This window comes from Pelophylax lessonae (genome assembly GCF_965119305.1).
Source record: "Pelophylax lessonae genome assembly, chromosome: 11".
Taxonomy (NCBI): domain Eukaryota; kingdom Metazoa; phylum Chordata; class Amphibia; order Anura; family Ranidae; genus Pelophylax; species Pelophylax lessonae.
In genome coordinates, this window is record NC_138778.1 from 150,376,350 (window position 1) to 150,393,554 (window position 17,205).

Here is a 17,205-nt window from a genome sequence, read left to right on the forward strand (position 1 = left end):
TTTTCAGTGGTGTCGCTTGACAATGGTCTAAGAGGGGAATAAACAAGAACTATAGGTATTTTTCATTTTGGCTAGACTAGGGCAGGGATCTCCAAACGACGGTCCTCCAGCTGTTGCGGAACGACATGTCCCATGAGGCATTGTAAGACTCTGATATTCACAGATATGACTAGGCATGATGGGAATTGTAGTTCCTGAACAACTGGAGAGCCAAAGTTTGGAGACCCTTGTCATTTGTTTCCCATTGGGGAGGTTTAACTTTACATCCTGTCCCATAGCCAAAACAGCAAGTTAGAGGAAACCACTCCAAAGTAAGAGAATGTCACTAGAACTAGTGTTCCCGCTAGAAGATTTCCCCTCTATTCCTGTTATGGCAACAACCCAAAATTTGGGGTTTTCTTTCACCTTCACTTTTCACTTTTCTTTACTTGATAATAGTAAACATGATAAATATAGAGGGTGCATCCCTGTAACGGAGCTATAAAATCCTGACAGGTGTTCTAATCTATTTTCACTCGTTTCACCTGTTCTTAAGGTGGATTATGTAACAGTTTCCCACTCCTGCAGCCACTGCCTCTAGTGACATCAAGCGGGGATCTTCTCCTTCTTGCTGTCACTATTTTTAAAAAATGTGGTTTTAAAAATAGTGGGGAGCTCCGGCTGTGTTATTCATTCAGAGTTCTGTGAATGAGAAAAGACAAGTACCATCAGCCTTTGGGGCTGTCGTTGGATAACAATATATCAAGCACCTTTAGAAAACCTTTAATTATCAACAGTAGATGTAGCATTAATATATCCCACAAGAAACCACACTTGGTGAAACATGTCACGATCGCTACTCTGCGATTACATCGCAAACATCTTATGTGGTAAATATTTGATGAATTGATAAGGCACATTTTAAATGATGTGGTCTTTCTATGTATTTGAATTACTGTTTAAAAAAAATCAGTTTACTTTTTTAAAACCATAGTTATTTGGCACCTTAAAAATCCCTAGCTCTCATACAATTTGAGAGCATTTCTTGCTTTTTCTGTGTGTTTTGATCAGTGGCGGCTGGTGCTCCATGGGCCGTGGGGGGGCATCAGACAGACCACACCATATCCCCTGGACCACACCAGCTCGCACATCATACCACAACCCCCCCCCCCCCCGTGGAGGGCAGGCAGCGGCAGAGGCTTCCCCGGTGTCTCCTCCCTCCCCCTCCTTGGCCAATAGCATGGCCTCTCCTTTCGGCCAATCGGGAAACAGGTCTCATCCCGCTTCCTGATTGGCTGGGAGGAGAATAAATGTGATAATAGCGAATATTCATTCACTATTGTCACACAACTGGGTGGGCTCGGGGCGCAGTGCACTGCGCCCCAAGCCCGCCCTTTTTTTGAAGCATATTAGAGCCTCTGGCTCTAATCAAGTGCTTAAAAAAAATACCCATTGGAATCCAAGAATGCAGAAGAATGAACTCATCAACAAACCACATTTTTTAAATGAATTAGCTATATTTATGATTTGACTGTTGTGCAGGTCTCCCCGTACATTGTGTACTTATAGTACATACTGTCAGAGCACAATTAGGTTGTTCAACCTTTATTGATGTGATGTTGTATGCGCATATACTTTTGGAAATCAGTCCCACTGTGTAACTCTAGTTTGTTGAGAAAAAATAAGATTCCTTGCAACTGTCATGATTGCAAGTAGCTTCAAAAATAGAAATGCAGACGATATTGCTGTTCACCTAATAATGGCCTATGCATTCCAGTCACTTCCTTGTTCCGTAGTGCTAAGTGGGAGGGTCTGCCTGCTTTAATCACATGATCAGTCCCAATATTGTAAACAGACAAACACTTTTGTGAAAAAAATTGAATTACATAAACAGCAAATGCCATATCTGGGGGCAGAGGCATAACTACAGGGGTTGCAGGGGTCGCAAATTGCAACTGGGCGCCATGCTCCAGGGGGCCTGTGCGGCTCCCCTGTACACCTGGATAGGAGGGGGGGGGGCGGGGGCAACATGTAGAGAAATCACTGTCCTCCTTTTTCATCCTGTAGCTGCAGCAGGAGCTCCAATTCACTTGTGTTCTGCTGTCTCTGGGCCCCTGTGTGCTCCCCTGGTCCCCCCCCCCCCACTCTGCTCCCTCCCCTCTCCTGCCGACTGCTGCAGGGGATGTGTCACAATAGAGAACCAGGAAAGGGTCAGGAGGTAAATATGTAATTTACCAGCTCCTTCCTTTTCTGAATGGACAGAGTCATAGTCAGTGACATTGTAAAAAAATAAAATAAAACAATAAAAAATAATACAATTAAAATACCAAAAAATAAAAAATACTGACACCAGTGGGTGAACTTCCAGGATCACAAAGGTCATACTTGAGACTGGGGCCTGGCATTCCACCACCGTGGGGAGGGCCCAAGATGGCAGGAAGTGGGCCCACTGCAGAACTTGTGAAAGGGTCCCGCTGCGGCCATAATAATGGGCCCTGCAACAAGAGTAAAGGGCCCCAGGATCAGTTGGAAGAGCCCCAGGCTTGAAGAGAAGGGCCCTGGCCAGGGGTCCCATGGGGGCCCTTCATGGTTTCTTGCATCGGGGCCCTGAAGCTTCTAGTTACGCCTCTGAAGGAGTTATGTACGCAATCAGTGTTCACAAGACCTCTGATGTTGCTATTATGGAAATATACACTATATTACCAAAAGTATTTTTGGACGCCTGCCTTTACAAGCACATTAATTTTAATGGCATCCCAGTCTTAGCCTGTAGGGTTCAATATTGAGTTGGCCCACCCTTTGCAGCTATAACAGCTTCAACTCTTCTGGGAAGGCTGTCCACAAGGTTTAGGAGTGTGTCTATGGGAATGTTTGACCATTCTTCCAGAAGCGCATTTGTGAGGTCAGGCACTGATGTTTAACGAGAAGGCCTGGCTCACAGTCTGTGCTCTAATTCATGCCAAAGGTGTTCTATTCGAGAGGCGGTCAGGACTCTGTGCAGGCCAGTCAAGTTCCTCCACTCTAAACTCGCTCATCCATGTCTTTATGGACCTTGCTTTGTGCACTGGAGCGCAGTCATGTTGGAACAGGAAGGGGCCATTCCCAAACTGTTCTCACAAAGTTGGGAGCATGAAATTGTCCAAAATGTCTTGGTAAGCTGATATTACTAATGGAAAAGTGAGCAGGTTACCAAAAACTGAAAAATATAAAAAAATAAATTAATACTTTTTGGAGGGTCAGCAGAGTCTACCAAAATTAAAAATCAAGAAAAACTTGCGTTATAGAATTAAAATTTAGTTAGTTGTGCTAGTGCTAATGTTGCTGCTGTTCAAAACAAAACAATTTTCAAAAATCCATAGTGCAATCAACCACAGCGCATAACAGTAATTATCAAAATTCATCAATCATTAATTCCCTGTGAAAATTTTTTTTCATATACACTGCCTGGCCAGAAAAAAAAGTCGCCACCAAAAAAAAAGGTCACACACTAATATTTTGTTGGACCGCCTTTAGCTTTGATTACGGCACGCATTCGCTGTGGCATTGTTTCGATAAGCTTCTGCAATGTCACAAGATTTATTTCTGTCCAGTGCTGCATTAATTTTTCACGAAGATCTTGTATTGATGATGGGAGAGTCAGACCACTGCGCGAAGCCTTCTCCAGCACATCCCAAAGATTCTCAATGGGGTTAAGGTCTGGACTCTGTGGTGGGTAATCCGTGTGTGAAAATTATGTCTCATGCTCCCTTAACCACTCTTCCACAATTTGAGCCCGCTGAATGCTGGCATTGTCCTCTTGGAATATTCCCATGCCATCAGGGAAGAAAAAATCCATTGATGGAATAACCTGGTCATTCAGTATATTCAGGTATTCAGCTGACCTCATTCTTTGGGCACATGCAATAACTACACTATGCTTAGTTAGTTAGTTGCTTGGCTAATTCCAGGTGGCAACTTTTTTTTGGCCAGGCAGTGTATATAATACTCCTTAAAATTAATCAAATTGAAAGTCCTAAAAGTTCTAACTGACCTAAAAAATATCTGATTTGTTTAGTAGCATAAATATTTAAATTTTTTTTTAATCCAAGTTTTTCCTCTTTTTCAGGACAGAGGCATTCTCCTCCACATCGGCACTCTCCTTGCCAGCTCCGTCACTCTCCTTCATCTCTTCGTCATTCGCCCTCCTCACAGCGCCGCTCCCCTGTTCCACAATGCCCATCTCCCATCTTACAAAGAAGATCCCCTGTCCCACAGTCTCCAGCACATCAACGCCGTTCCCCGGTGCCACCTTCTTCACCCTCACGTAGATCACCTGTACCTTCACCATGTCCATCCCCTGTGGGAACTGATGTTCCTTATCCAAAACCTCCAGCTCATCAAGCTAAAGCATCTTTCCAAGCACGTCGTAGCTATTCTGAAATTAGTGAGCCTGCCCTGTATCCACGATCACCACGTTCCCTATGGATGCCAGCAGGGACAGCTACCTTACCAAAACAGCGATCCTACAATGAGGGATACGCAGGAAGCCCACCTACTATACCCTGCTTCCGGGAGCCCCAACAGCAGTCCTCTGATGAGGACGAGTGGAGTCCTCCATCCCCACCCAGTCCTGAGCCTGGAGCAGTACGTTGTGCTTCCTTTTGTGCTGGGTTCCCCATTCCTGATGCAGCAAGTAGAAGAATGTCAGCATCCTACTCCCGTGCGGAACATGCACAGTCTTGGCCCTCCATCAATGTAAGTGTATAAGAAGAAAATAAGCAAGAGCGGAAGAGGGGTAGGGACAAAAAAACACATTAGATGACACAGGACCACTTTTATTTTACTATATACTCTCCCTTATTTTGTCACCTTAGGGCTATATAGTAACATGACAGTCTCATAAACTACAGCTCAGTTTCTTAGAAAGCAACAAACTATAACACAATATCACTTCTGTACTAAGGTATGGCACCAGTCCTCCAGATTCCTGGCGTCTCCGGCACACAATGCAGGTCATGGTCTGCTAGCAACCACTTAGCCTGGCTGCCCACCTCTGGCTGGGGAATTCATTCACACTGTACATAAAAGAACAAAAGAGATCACACTAGCCTTTTGCAATAACCATGACACCTTTTACTTAAAAGTAAAATATACTCACAAAACACATAGGGCTTCAAGCCCAACGCAAGTTTCCAATAGATTAGCCAGAACTGGTAACATCCCTCCCGATAGATCAGAACGATGTCCCTGAGTTCTGCAGATGTTTACGTGTTTTGAGGGTGCCCTCCTCTTTCTCATCTTATATATATATATATATATATATATATATATATATTGGCTAGATCACATGGTCAAAGTTCTTGGCTCTTGGTTCCTTGGGGGATGGATGCAACTGCTGATGTCAACAAATAAATTGCAGCTGCTGATGTCAACATACCAACCCAAACAACCAAAACCTGGACAATAAGCAACAGTGGTTGCAGACTTCCTTTGAAGAACCAAAAAAAACAGACACAATAAACACCATAAGCTGTGTATAGACATGCACTCCTGTCTCCAGCACTGCTATCCAGGCTGCATTATAGGTCCATACTATAGTAATTAGAATAATACCTCAAGGATGAGTGTAACCTATGATAGACAATATAGACCAGAAAGTGTGGCCTTGAAATTTTCCCTGCTATTATACCTGTAATGAAATGCTAAATTAATTTTACATTACGAGGAGCCCTTTGGTGTGAGGTTGTGGAAACACGGAGAGTGACAAAGTAATAATCATGCAGAGATATTTGGTATGCTAACACTTTCATAATACTAAAGTGGTCTAGATAGCAATGGTACATATTTTTTTGTGCCTAAGTAAACTTGTTACATGTATGTGAAGCATAGACGGGGCGATTTTCTTTCCTACAGGGAAACAAATTGCTTGATTCCCCCATCAACACAAGCACTGAGTCATTGTGTTTGGTTCAGAGGAAGCTGCCCCCCCACCAGGAGAACTCAGTGATTATTGTTAGTGGCTATTACAGCCCCACCAGCAATAATCGTATGTAAAATCCGACAGGCTGATGGTACCCAAGTTGATTGATCAATCAACTTGGGTACCATTAGCCTGTCTTTACATGGTTTGAATCAAGGCAGTTTGATGCTAAACCCGCCAAGTTTGGAACCGTCTATGGCCAGCTTTATTGCACATCAGTGGGATTTTAGCACAACTATTTATATATATATATCCCAGGGAACTATAGGCCGGTCAGCCTAACATCAGTAGTCTGCAAAATATTGGAGGGGAAGAAAAGGGACTATATACAAGATTTTAGTAATAAAAACTGTATTATTAGTAGTAATCAGCATGGATTCATGAAGAATCGTTCTTGCCAGACCAATCTATTAACCTTCTATGATGAGGTGAGCTGCCATCTAGATAAAGGTAAGCCTGTGGATGTGGTGTATCTGGACTTTGCAAAGGCATTTGACACCGTTCCCCACAAACATTTACTGTACAAACTAAGGTACATAGGTATGGACCACAGGGTGAGTACCTGGATTGAAAACTGGCTCCAGAGGAGAGTCCAGAGGGTTGTGATAAATGGGGAGTACTTGGGTTAGGCTGGTGTGGAAAGTGGGGTCCCCCAAGGATCTGTTCTGGGACCAATCCTGTTTAATTTATTTATAAATGACCTAGAGGATGGGATAACCAGCACAATCTCATCATTTGCGGACGATACTAAGCTAAGCAGGGCAATATCTTCTATACAAAACAAGGAAACCTTACAAGCAGACCTGAACAAAATAATGGGGTGGGCAACTACATGGTAGATGAGATTTAATGTTGAGAAATGTGAAGTAATGCACTTGGGGGCCAGAAACCAGAAAGCATACAGAAACCAGAGATCAATTTTACCTATAAATATTAGTACCCATTTATATTATGTTATATTGATTCTGAAGCCTTATTAAAACATTTTAACATCAACCTACTATGTGAACCTCATAACGAATGTCATTTACACTTAAGAGACACTATTACTTAGCTCAATCACAGCAATGTGACGGTGCTTCCTTATAGTCCATCCCCCCAGCTAGGTATACTCACCTTTCCCGCTCTCTCATGTCATCTCTCTACTCTGTTGGACCCAGGGGCATTACTAGGTCGATAAAAGACACAGGGCACCCTGGGACACACTGAAAAAGGCACTCTTTAACCTCTTCAGCTCCAGAAGGTTTTACCCCCTTAATGACCAGGCCATTTTTTGCGATACGGCACTGCGTTGCCTTAACTAACAATTGTCATGCGACGCTGTACCCAAATAACACTGATGTCTTTATTCCCCCACAAATAGAGCTTTCTTTTGGTGGTATTTGATCACCTCTGCGGTTTTTAATTTTTGGGCTATAAAAAAAAAAAAAAGAACCACAATTTTGAAAAAAACAAAAAAAAACTATATTTTTTACTTTGTGCTATAAAAAACATAAAAAAATGTAAAAATCGAATTTTCTCATCAATTTAGGCCAATATGCATTCTGCTACATATTTTTGGTAAAAAAAAAAAAATCCTAATTAGTGTATATTGATTGGTTTGTGCAAAAGTTATAGTGTTTGCAAACTATGTGATACATTTATGGACTTTTTATTTTTTTTATTGTTTTTACTAGTAATGGGGGCGAGTAGTGATTTTTAGTGGGACTGCGACATTGCGGGGGGAAAATCTGACACTAAGGGGTTTATTTACTAAAGGCAAATCCACTGTGCACTAGAAGTGCACTGCAAGTGCACTTGGAAGTGCAGTCACTGTGGATGGGAGGTGCACTGCAAGTGCACTTGGAAGTGCAGTCACTGTGGATGGGAGGTGCACTGCAAGTGCACTTGGAAGTGCAGTCACTGTGGATGGGAGGTGCACTGCAAGTGCACTTGGAAGTGCAGTCACTGTGGATGGGAGGTGCACTGCAAGTGCACTTGGAAGTGCAGTCACTGTGGATGGGAGGTGCACTGCAAGTGCACTTGGAAGTGCAGTCACTGTGGATGGAAGGTGCACTGCAAGTGCACTTGGAAGTGCAGTCACTGTGGATGGGAGGTGCACTGCAAGTGCACTTGGAAGTGCAGTCACTGTGGATGGGAGGTGCACTGCAAGTGCACTTGGTAGTACAGTCACTGTGGATGGGAGGTGCACTGCAAGTGCACTTGGAAATATAGTCACTGTGGATGGGAGGTGCACTGCAAGTGCACTTGGAAGTGCAGTCACTGTGGATGGGAGGTGCACTGCAAGTGCACTTGGAAGTGCATTCACTGTGGATGGGAGGTGCACTGCAAGTGCACTTGGAAATATAGTCACTGTGGATGGGAGGTGCACTGCAAGTGCACTTGGAAGTGCAGTCACTGTGGATCGGAGGTGCACTTGCAAGTGCACTTGGAAGTGCATTCACTGTGGATGGGAGGTGCACTGCAAGTGCACTTGGAAATATAGTCACTGTGGATGGGAGGTGCACTGCAAGTGCACTTGGAAGTGCAGTCACTGTGGATGGGAGGTGCACTGCAAGTGCACTTGGTAGTACAGTCACTGTGGATGGGAGGTGCACTTCAAGTGCACTTGGTAGTGCAGTCACTGTGGATGGGAGGTGCACTGCAAGTGCACTTGGAAATATAGTCACTGTGGATGGGAGGTGCACTGCAAGTGCACTTGGAAGTGCAGTCACTGTGGATGGGAGGTGCACTGCAAGTGCACTTGGTAGTGCAGTCACTGTGGATGGGAGGTGCACTGCAAGTGCACTTGGAAGTGCAGTCACTGTGAATCTGATGGGGATATGTATGGAAAATAAAAAAAACAAAATTTTTACTTGCACATGATTGGATGATAGAAACCAGCAGAGCTTCCCCTCATTTCAGATCTTCCCCTCAGGTCTACAGCAAGTGCACTTGCGGTGCAAGTGGATTTGCCTTTAGTAAATTAACCCCTAAGTGACACTGTTTGGGGACCAGTGACACTAGTACAGTGATCAGTGCTAAAAACAAAAATGCACTGTTACTGTATAAATTACACTGGCAGGGAAGGGGTTAACACCAGGGGCAATCAAGGGGTTAGGTGTGCTCCTAGGGAGTGCTTTCTAACTGTAGTGGGAGTGGATACACTAGAGGAAAAGAGAGATCTGTGTTTCAGCTGAGCTGAAACACAAGATCTCTCTTTTCCTCCCTGACGGAACAGCAGTCTGCCTTGTTTACATAGGCAGGGTGCTGTTCTGTCATTCCGCCGAACGAACGGCGGGTCCCGGCATCGCAGCTGCCGGACCCTCTGATTGGCTCCCACTGTGTCCAATCACATCTCATGCACAAAATCACGTACATGTATGTGATTTTGCGCAGCCGGGCCACCTTGCCGCAGTATATATGCGGCAGGCGGTCCGGAAGTGGTTAATAAATGGTGAGCATAGTCATACACTGCATGTGTATGCTGGAGTCCTCATACCCACACAACATATGCCTCAATTACTGTGCCACAAGCGACCGTTTCACAGAAGCACATAAACCTCAAGACAAGCAATATTTAAGAAAAACAACTCTTCCATTACATATGCTTTTTGCGTGCAGAGCATAGACAGAAGTTCACTCTTTATCTGATCCTACCTTAAAGAAGAATTTCATTTAAATAACTGGGGACTACTTTGCAAGCAGCAAATGTTGAGATAATAAGCAACTTGGTAAGGAGTATTTAATGTACAACATATCACATATAGGGGTTGATTTACTAAAGGCAAATCGACTGTGCACTCTGCAAGTGCGGCTGCTCCAGAGCTTAGTAAATGAGCAGAAGCTCTGCTGACTTCCATCATCCAATCATACGCAAGCAAAAATGCTGTTTTTTTTTTTTTCACGTGATTGGGTATTCTTTGCAAAGTGAAGCTTTACCTCATTTACTAAGCTCTGGAGAAACTGCACTTGCAGTCTATTTGCCTTTAGTTAGTACATCAACCCCATATTGTGCAGTAGTCAGGACAATATAATGCACAAAAAAGTGTAAAAAAAAGCGCTATGCTGTACTGTTATATAGTCGGGGCTATATAATGCAGCTTTCATGACTGTGCAAGGTGCAACATAGCTTATAGGGTGCAGCAGTGAGATATATGTAACATACAACCTACTTGTAAACACAGAGGTCCGTCTTCTGTGTTTACAAGTGACAGCATGTCTCCCAACGGTTCCCATAGATCTGATCTCCTGTGCGGACAAGGGAGATGTAGGTGCAGAGCAGATTCCGACATCCCCACTGGATGATCTCCCTGCAAGTGAGAGAGGCGGAGCCATCTACAGTGTGTGGGGAGGTACTAGAGCCAGCTGGGAGCTTCAGTTTAATATAGCAACACAAGTATGACACGTGGAAGATGGTGGAGCTTTTACAGTAGGAGGCAGAAGATGGGGGCAGTGGAAGGCGGGGTTTGCATGCAAAGGTCAGAGCTGAAGAGGGGTGAAAGTGAGATGTGGATGGGGGATGCAGAAATAAGGCAGCAGCGGAAGAAAGCTGGACTCTGTGTGTAGTGCACCCCTTAACTCTGCACTCTGTGTAGTGCACCCCTTAATGCACCCCTGAACCCTGCACTCTGTGTTGTGCAACCATTAAGTCTGCACTCTGTGTGTAGTTCACCCCTGAACCCTGCACTCTGTCTGTAGTGCACTCCTGAACCCTGCATTCTGTGTGTTGTGCAACCATTAACTCTGCACTCTGTGTGTAGTGCACCCCTGAACCCTGCACTCTGTGTGTAGTGCACCCCTGAACGTCACACTGTGTGTAGTGCACCCCTGCACTCTGAGGATAACATCCCCCGAACTCTGCACTCTGTAAGTAATGCACTCCTGGTATTGAATGCCCCTTTCAGACCATTGCACTGTTAGTGAAATATGACCACACCCGCTATTTGATGCAGTTTGGAGGGTGTGTTTGTGCAGTGAGGTAAGTTCTGGGGGGTTGTGGTTGAGTTCCTGCACCTATTTGCTGAGAAAAAAACCCTTACATACAACTTAAAGTGGTTATAAAGACAGAAGGTTTTTTTATCCTAATGCATTCTATGCTTTAAGATATAAAACTTTCTGTGTGCAGCAGCTCCCCCAGCCCCCCTAATACTTACCTGAGGCCCATCTCGATCCTGCGATGTGCACAAGAGCCTCGGCTTTTTTGAGGACTCTCCTTCCCCATTGGCTGGAACAGCAGCAGGCACCATTGGCTCCCACTGCTATCAATCACAGTCAGTGAGCCAATGAGGAGAGAGAGGGGGTGGGACCTAGCCGCGGCTCTGTGTGTGAATTGACACACAGAGCAGTGGCTCGGGAGCGAGCTTGTTCAGGTGCCTCCGGAGCAAGCTGCTTGCTTCCAGGGCACTTGGCTAGAGGGAGGAGCCAGGAGCGCTAGCGGAGGACCTGAGAAGTGGAGGATCTGGGGTGCTCTGTGCAAAACCCCTGCACAGAGCAGGTAAGTATCACATGTTTGTTATTTTTTATTTTTTTTTAAAAGCCAAGCTTTTAATATCACTTTAATATATGGAGTGTAGTAATAATCAGAACTATGTAATGTGCAACACGGCAAAGAGAGTGTAGGGGTCAGGATAATGTAGCATATAGAGAGCAGCAATCAGGGCTATGTAACATTCAACATCATGTATGCAGTGCAGTGGTCAGGACAATATAACAAACTATAAAGTTATAAAGTGTAGCGAACAGGACTCTACTCAGTGTGCCCTCTTCACTGTGTAACATACAACATAGACACTACAGTTATCAGGACTATGCAATGTACATTGCACAATATAACATATGGATTGCAGCATTTAGGACAGTGTAGCAGTCATAACAATAAAATGTACAACATTGTGCATACACTGCAAGGGTCAGAGCTATTGCACACTGCCGCTGCAAAGTGCAGTGGTGAGGAGTAGGTGTCTCCTTACGTTGGTGGTCAGTGTGCCCCTTCATTGGTTGTCAAGTGGGCAGGGCAGTGATGTTAAGCACCTGGGTACGCTCTTATACCATCATACATCAGAGCTTACCCAGGGTAGATTTCTGCAGAAATAAGGTAGCAAGGGATTATGGACTAATAAGTATACCTTGCCGGGGGAGTGGGCCTTTTTGAGGAACTGTCCACAAGGTTCATATCTATGCGGCTGCACTTGATGTGATTTTCCAGGTGTGTTTTGCAATGCGTTTTGCATTTTTAACTCTGGTATTGATGCATTTTTGCATGCAGTCTTCATGTGTTTTGTGCTTTTTTCTTTCTCTTTAACACACTTTGCATGGCTGGTTGCTAAGAAGCGGGCAGGGAAGCCGGTGCCGCGTCCATAACAACTGATGAGTCATCAGCTGTCAGCAGGGCAGAGCCCTCCCTGCCCCAAAGCAATCCCCCCTCCCCCCCCATGTTGAGAGCTCACTCATCCCCTCCCTTTCTTGACCTGCCGGGCTGCACGCTCAGATAAGGGTCTGGTATGGATTTTGGGGGGACCTCACATCATTTTTTGCTCTAAATTTTGGCGTGGGGTTCTCCTCAAAATCCATACCAGAACCAAAGCCGGCAATTTTTTTGCAAATTCTTGTTTTTACATTCAGCTGTTAGTGGATAGCTGATGACTCATTGGTTGTTAAGGATGCAGCGGCCGACTTCCTGGCCCGCTTCTTAGCAACCAGCTATACACTGTTTGTTAAAGAGAAAAAAAAATGTAACATACAAAATGCATCAAAAACGTAACACTTGCATTTTTGGTGCAGGTCTATTGGAGTTTATTACACACAAAATGTAACCTGCTGCTGGAACAAAAGTCCCTTTCCAAAAACACACTGGCTGAAAAACGCATAGATGTAATTGTGTACCATAGGAACCCATGTTAACCTCTTCTGGACCAGAAGATTTTCCCCCTTAATGAGCAGGCCATTTTGCAATTCGGCACTGCGTTACTTTAACTGACAATTGCGCGGTCGTGCGACTCTGTACCCAAATACAATTGATGTCCTTTTTTCCCACAAATAGAGCTTTCTTTTGGTGGTATTTGATCACCTCTGTGATTTTTATTTTTTGAGCTATAAAGAAAAAAGAGCGACAATTTTGAAAAATAAAAACAATATTTTTTACTTTCTGTTATATAACATTCCCAATATATAAAATTAAAAATCAATTTTTTTTTATTATTTTTTTTTATCATATTCATTTTGGCAATAATAGCCTTGTAGTGAGGCTACCTATAGCGCTTGCTGGTATGTACACAACCTTAGCAGAGATCTCTGTGCAAAAAATATATATGTCTGTGGCACAAATGTGACCAATACAAGCCCTAAGTGCAACCTTTAGAGTCGGTTCACACTGGGGCGACACTGCTGCATCTTATTTTTACTTTTAATACACCAATTTAATATATTTATATACCATTAGGCGCGGGGAATATACCTTTGGTATAGTTTTTACTACAATTTGTATTCTGCCACATATTTTTGGTAAAAAAAAGTGTATTTTGATTGGTCTGTGCAAAAGTTATTGCGTCTACAAACTAGGGGATAGATTTATGTCATTTTTATTTATTTTAATTTCTTTAGTAGTAATGGCAGCAATTTTTAGCGGGACTGCGTCATTGCGGCAGACAGATCGGACCCCTAACTGACATTTTTGACACTTTTGGGGGTACCAGGGACATTACTACAGTAATCAGTGCTAAAAATATGCACTGTTACTGTAATAATGACACTGGCAGGGAAGGGGTTAACACTGGGGGTGATCAAGGGGTTAAATATTTTCCCTATTGTGCTTACTAACTGTGTGGGGGGGATGGGTTGGGCGGAGGCAGAGAGAGAGATAGGTGATTCAGCTTAGCTTAGCTGAATCACACAATCTTTCCCTGCCTCTCTGACAGAAGAGCCGCCTGCTTTGTTTACATTCCAGATGGCTCTCCTGTCATTCTAGCTGAAGATGGCGGGAGGCCGGCAGCCATCGAGCCCGCTCCTCCTGCAGTCTGGCTTCTGCTGTGTCTAAACCGGGTGTACATAATCACGTAGATCTACATGATAATGCGCAGCCGAGCTGCCCTGCTGCAGTAAATCTGCATGGAGTGGTCGGCAAGTGGTTAATAGAGTTTGCATGTTTGCTAGGGGGGTGTTCGGCCCATCACTACTTCAGACCTAAATGTAATGTAATCTGACCCTAAAACACAGCACTTTTCTGCTATAAAATGTAGCACAATTCCCAGCCGTTTTACCGGATATGGCGGGTCCCCCTGGGCAACAAAAGTCCCTTTGAGCATGCTTCCCCAAGTGTGAGCACTGAGACAATGACCAGTCCAGTATCTTTGGGTTTTTATATTTATTTTGTAACTTGGATAGGAGAAGGGATGAGTGGGAAACTCCTTTGGCTCAACTATGTAGAACTTAGTGGGGACACTTGATAAATGCCGATTGGCGCTGACTTGACGCTGGCTGGATGCCGGTCAACACCGGTTAATGCTGGGTAACGCTGGCCATGATGCCTGTTAATGCTGAACTGACTTGTGACTGCTGTCCTGGATAAAGAAGTCCTCTTTAAGTTCCCCTAAGCACTCCTTGCTGAGGTAGCTACTTGTATGACTGCTGCATCAGGGCCCACACCTCAGGGCCCACACCTCAGGGCCCACACCTCAGGGCCCACACCGGCCCCCCCTTTTCTCTCAATTATCTTCAGGGCTTAGACACTGGCACCCCCTTTCTCTAAGCCTCCTCTACTGGTTAGGTGGCTCCAGGATCCCTTTTCGACCTTCTGGAGTGGTCCTTTCCTAGGCAGACCCCTGAGCAGTTTTGAGTACTCACAACACTGTTTTTCCTGGAAACTTCTGCCCAGCAGCTCCACTCGGTCCACAGCACTCTGGATCCCTCTCTGCAGCTCAGCTCAACCTCCGGTCCTCTAAGCCGCCCGCCCAGGACACACTTGCTGTCTGGCTGGAGCCACGCTCCAAATGTGATTCGACATAGCGGGAGCCAGACCGCGGGAGGAGCGGACTCCCGGCCTCCCACAATCTTTGGCTAGAATGACAGAAGAGCCGCCTGCCTATGTAAACAAAGCAGGCAGCTTTTCTGTCAGAGAGGCAGGGAAAGATCGTGTAATTCAGCTAATCTGAATCACTGATCTCTCCCTGCCTCTGTCCAACCCATCCTCCCACACAGTCAGTAAGCACTGTTAGGCATACACTTAACCCCATGATCACCCCAAGTATTAAACCCTTCCCTGCCAGTGTCATTTATACAGTGCATAATATTTAGCACTGATTACTGTATTAGTGTCACTGGTCCCCAAAAAGTGTCAAAAATATCAGTCAGGGGTCCGATCTGTCCGCCGCATTGTTGCAGTCCCGCAAAAAATCACAGATCGCCGCCATTACTAGTAAAAAAAATAAGTAAAAAGTCCAAAAATCTATCCTGTAGTTTGTAAACGCTATAACTTTTGCGCAAACCAATTAACCTGTTAACGACCATCCGCTGCAGTTTTGCCCCTCCTGTGCGAACCGACCTAGCTCTACGTCGGTCGCGCTCCTGCAGCTAGGGGTGAGAGCGCGGCCACCCGCTGAGAGAGAAGGACAAGCAGCTATTGTAAACACAGCTGACTGTTCTTCTCTCTGAAAAGATCACAGAGTGCCTGTGATCCTTCTATATAGGATCACAGGTCTCTATGGTCCTTTTACAAGCCCTTCCCCCACAGTTAGTAAACACTCCCCTAGGCTCACATTTGACCCCTTGATCACCCACAGGGTTAACCCCTTCCCTGCCAGTGTCATTATTACAGTAACAGTGCATATTTTTAGAACTGATTACTGTAGTAATGTCACTGGTCTCCCCAAAAGTGTCAAAAATGTCAGTCAGGGGTCCGTTCTGTCCGCCGCAATGTCGCAGTTCCGCTACAAATCGCAGATCGCCGCCATTACTAGTAAAAAGAAAAAAAAACAATAAAAATGACATAAATCTTTCCCGTAGTAGACGTGATAATTTTTGCGCAAACCAATCAAAATATCCTTTTTGCGATTTTTTTACCAAAAATATGTAGCAGAAAACAAATTGGCCTATAATGTTAAAAAATTTTGATTTTTACATTTTTTTGGGGAATGTTATATAGCAGAAAGTAAAAAATATCGTTTTTTTTTTTTCAGAATTGTCGCTTTTTTTTTTGTTTATATCGCAAAAAATAAAAACCGCAGAGGTGTTTAAATACCGCCAAAAGAAAGCTCTTTTGTTGGGAAAAAAAGGACATCATTTTTTTTTTCCAAGTACAGCATCACACCCATTTTGTCCATTAAAGTAACGCAGTGCCGAATTGCAAAAAATGGCCTGGTTATTAAGGGGGCAAATCCTTCTGGTCCAAAACTGGTTAAAATACGGTTTTTGGAATTTTTTTTTTTACGAAAAATATGTAGCAGATTACAAATTGGCCTAAACTGATAAAAAAATTTGATTTTTTTAAAAAAATTTATTGGGAATGTTTTATAGCGTTTTTGCATTATTGTGTTTTTTTTTTTCAGAATTATTCCTCTTTTTTTGTTTATAGCGCAAAATCTAAAAACCGCAGAAGTGATCAAATACCACCATTTGGGTACAGTGTCGCACGATTGTGCAATTGTCAGTTAAAGAGGTTGTAATACCCGTACAAAGTTTTTTTTTTGGTAGCCTGTAAGAGAAACACATAATGAGCTAGTATGCATCGCATACTTACCTTAGAACGAGCCCCCGCCGTGCAGCCCGCTCACCTGTATGACGGGCGACATGTCCAGTCGCCCGTCTTCCGGGATCGCGGCATCCTTCCATCTGATTGGCTGGAGCCAGGGTGACGTCACTCCCGTGCACGCGCGCGGGAGCTGACAGTCACGGCACGGGACTCTGAAGGAACGGCACCAGCGGCCGTTCCTTCAGAGCGCATGCGCCAGTGACGTCACTGGCTGCATGTAAGGTAAATATCTCCTAAACGGTACATGTTTAGGAGATATTTACAGTACCTATAGGTAAGCCTTATCATAGGCTTACCTATAGGTACAAGTTGGAGAGGAGGGTTTACTTCCTCTTTAAAGCAACATAGTACCGAATCAACAAAAATGTCCTGGTCATTAAGGGGGAAAATCCTTCCGGTCCAGAACTGGTTAACATATATTTAATACTAATAATAATGGGACAAGTCATAGAATAAAGTTATCATTTGTAACCTGTTACAAATCCTTCCGGTCCAGAAGTGGTTAAAATACGCTTTTTGGGATTTTTTTCTTTTACTAAAAATA

At 44.2% G+C, this 17,205-nt stretch overlaps 1 protein-coding gene across 1 annotated transcript in view; it reads left to right on the forward strand.

Moving 5' to 3' along the window:
* TBKBP1 (TBK1 binding protein 1) overlaps positions 1 to 17,205 on the forward strand; it is a 267,510-nt gene that overhangs the window by 240,196 nt on the left and 10,109 nt on the right. The window contains exon 8 of the mRNA XM_082271866.1: positions 4,085 to 4,713. Within this exon, the coding sequence (XP_082127992.1) occupies positions 4,085 to 4,713 (629 nt within the window). The remainder of the gene's footprint in view (positions 1 to 4,084; positions 4,714 to 17,205) is intronic.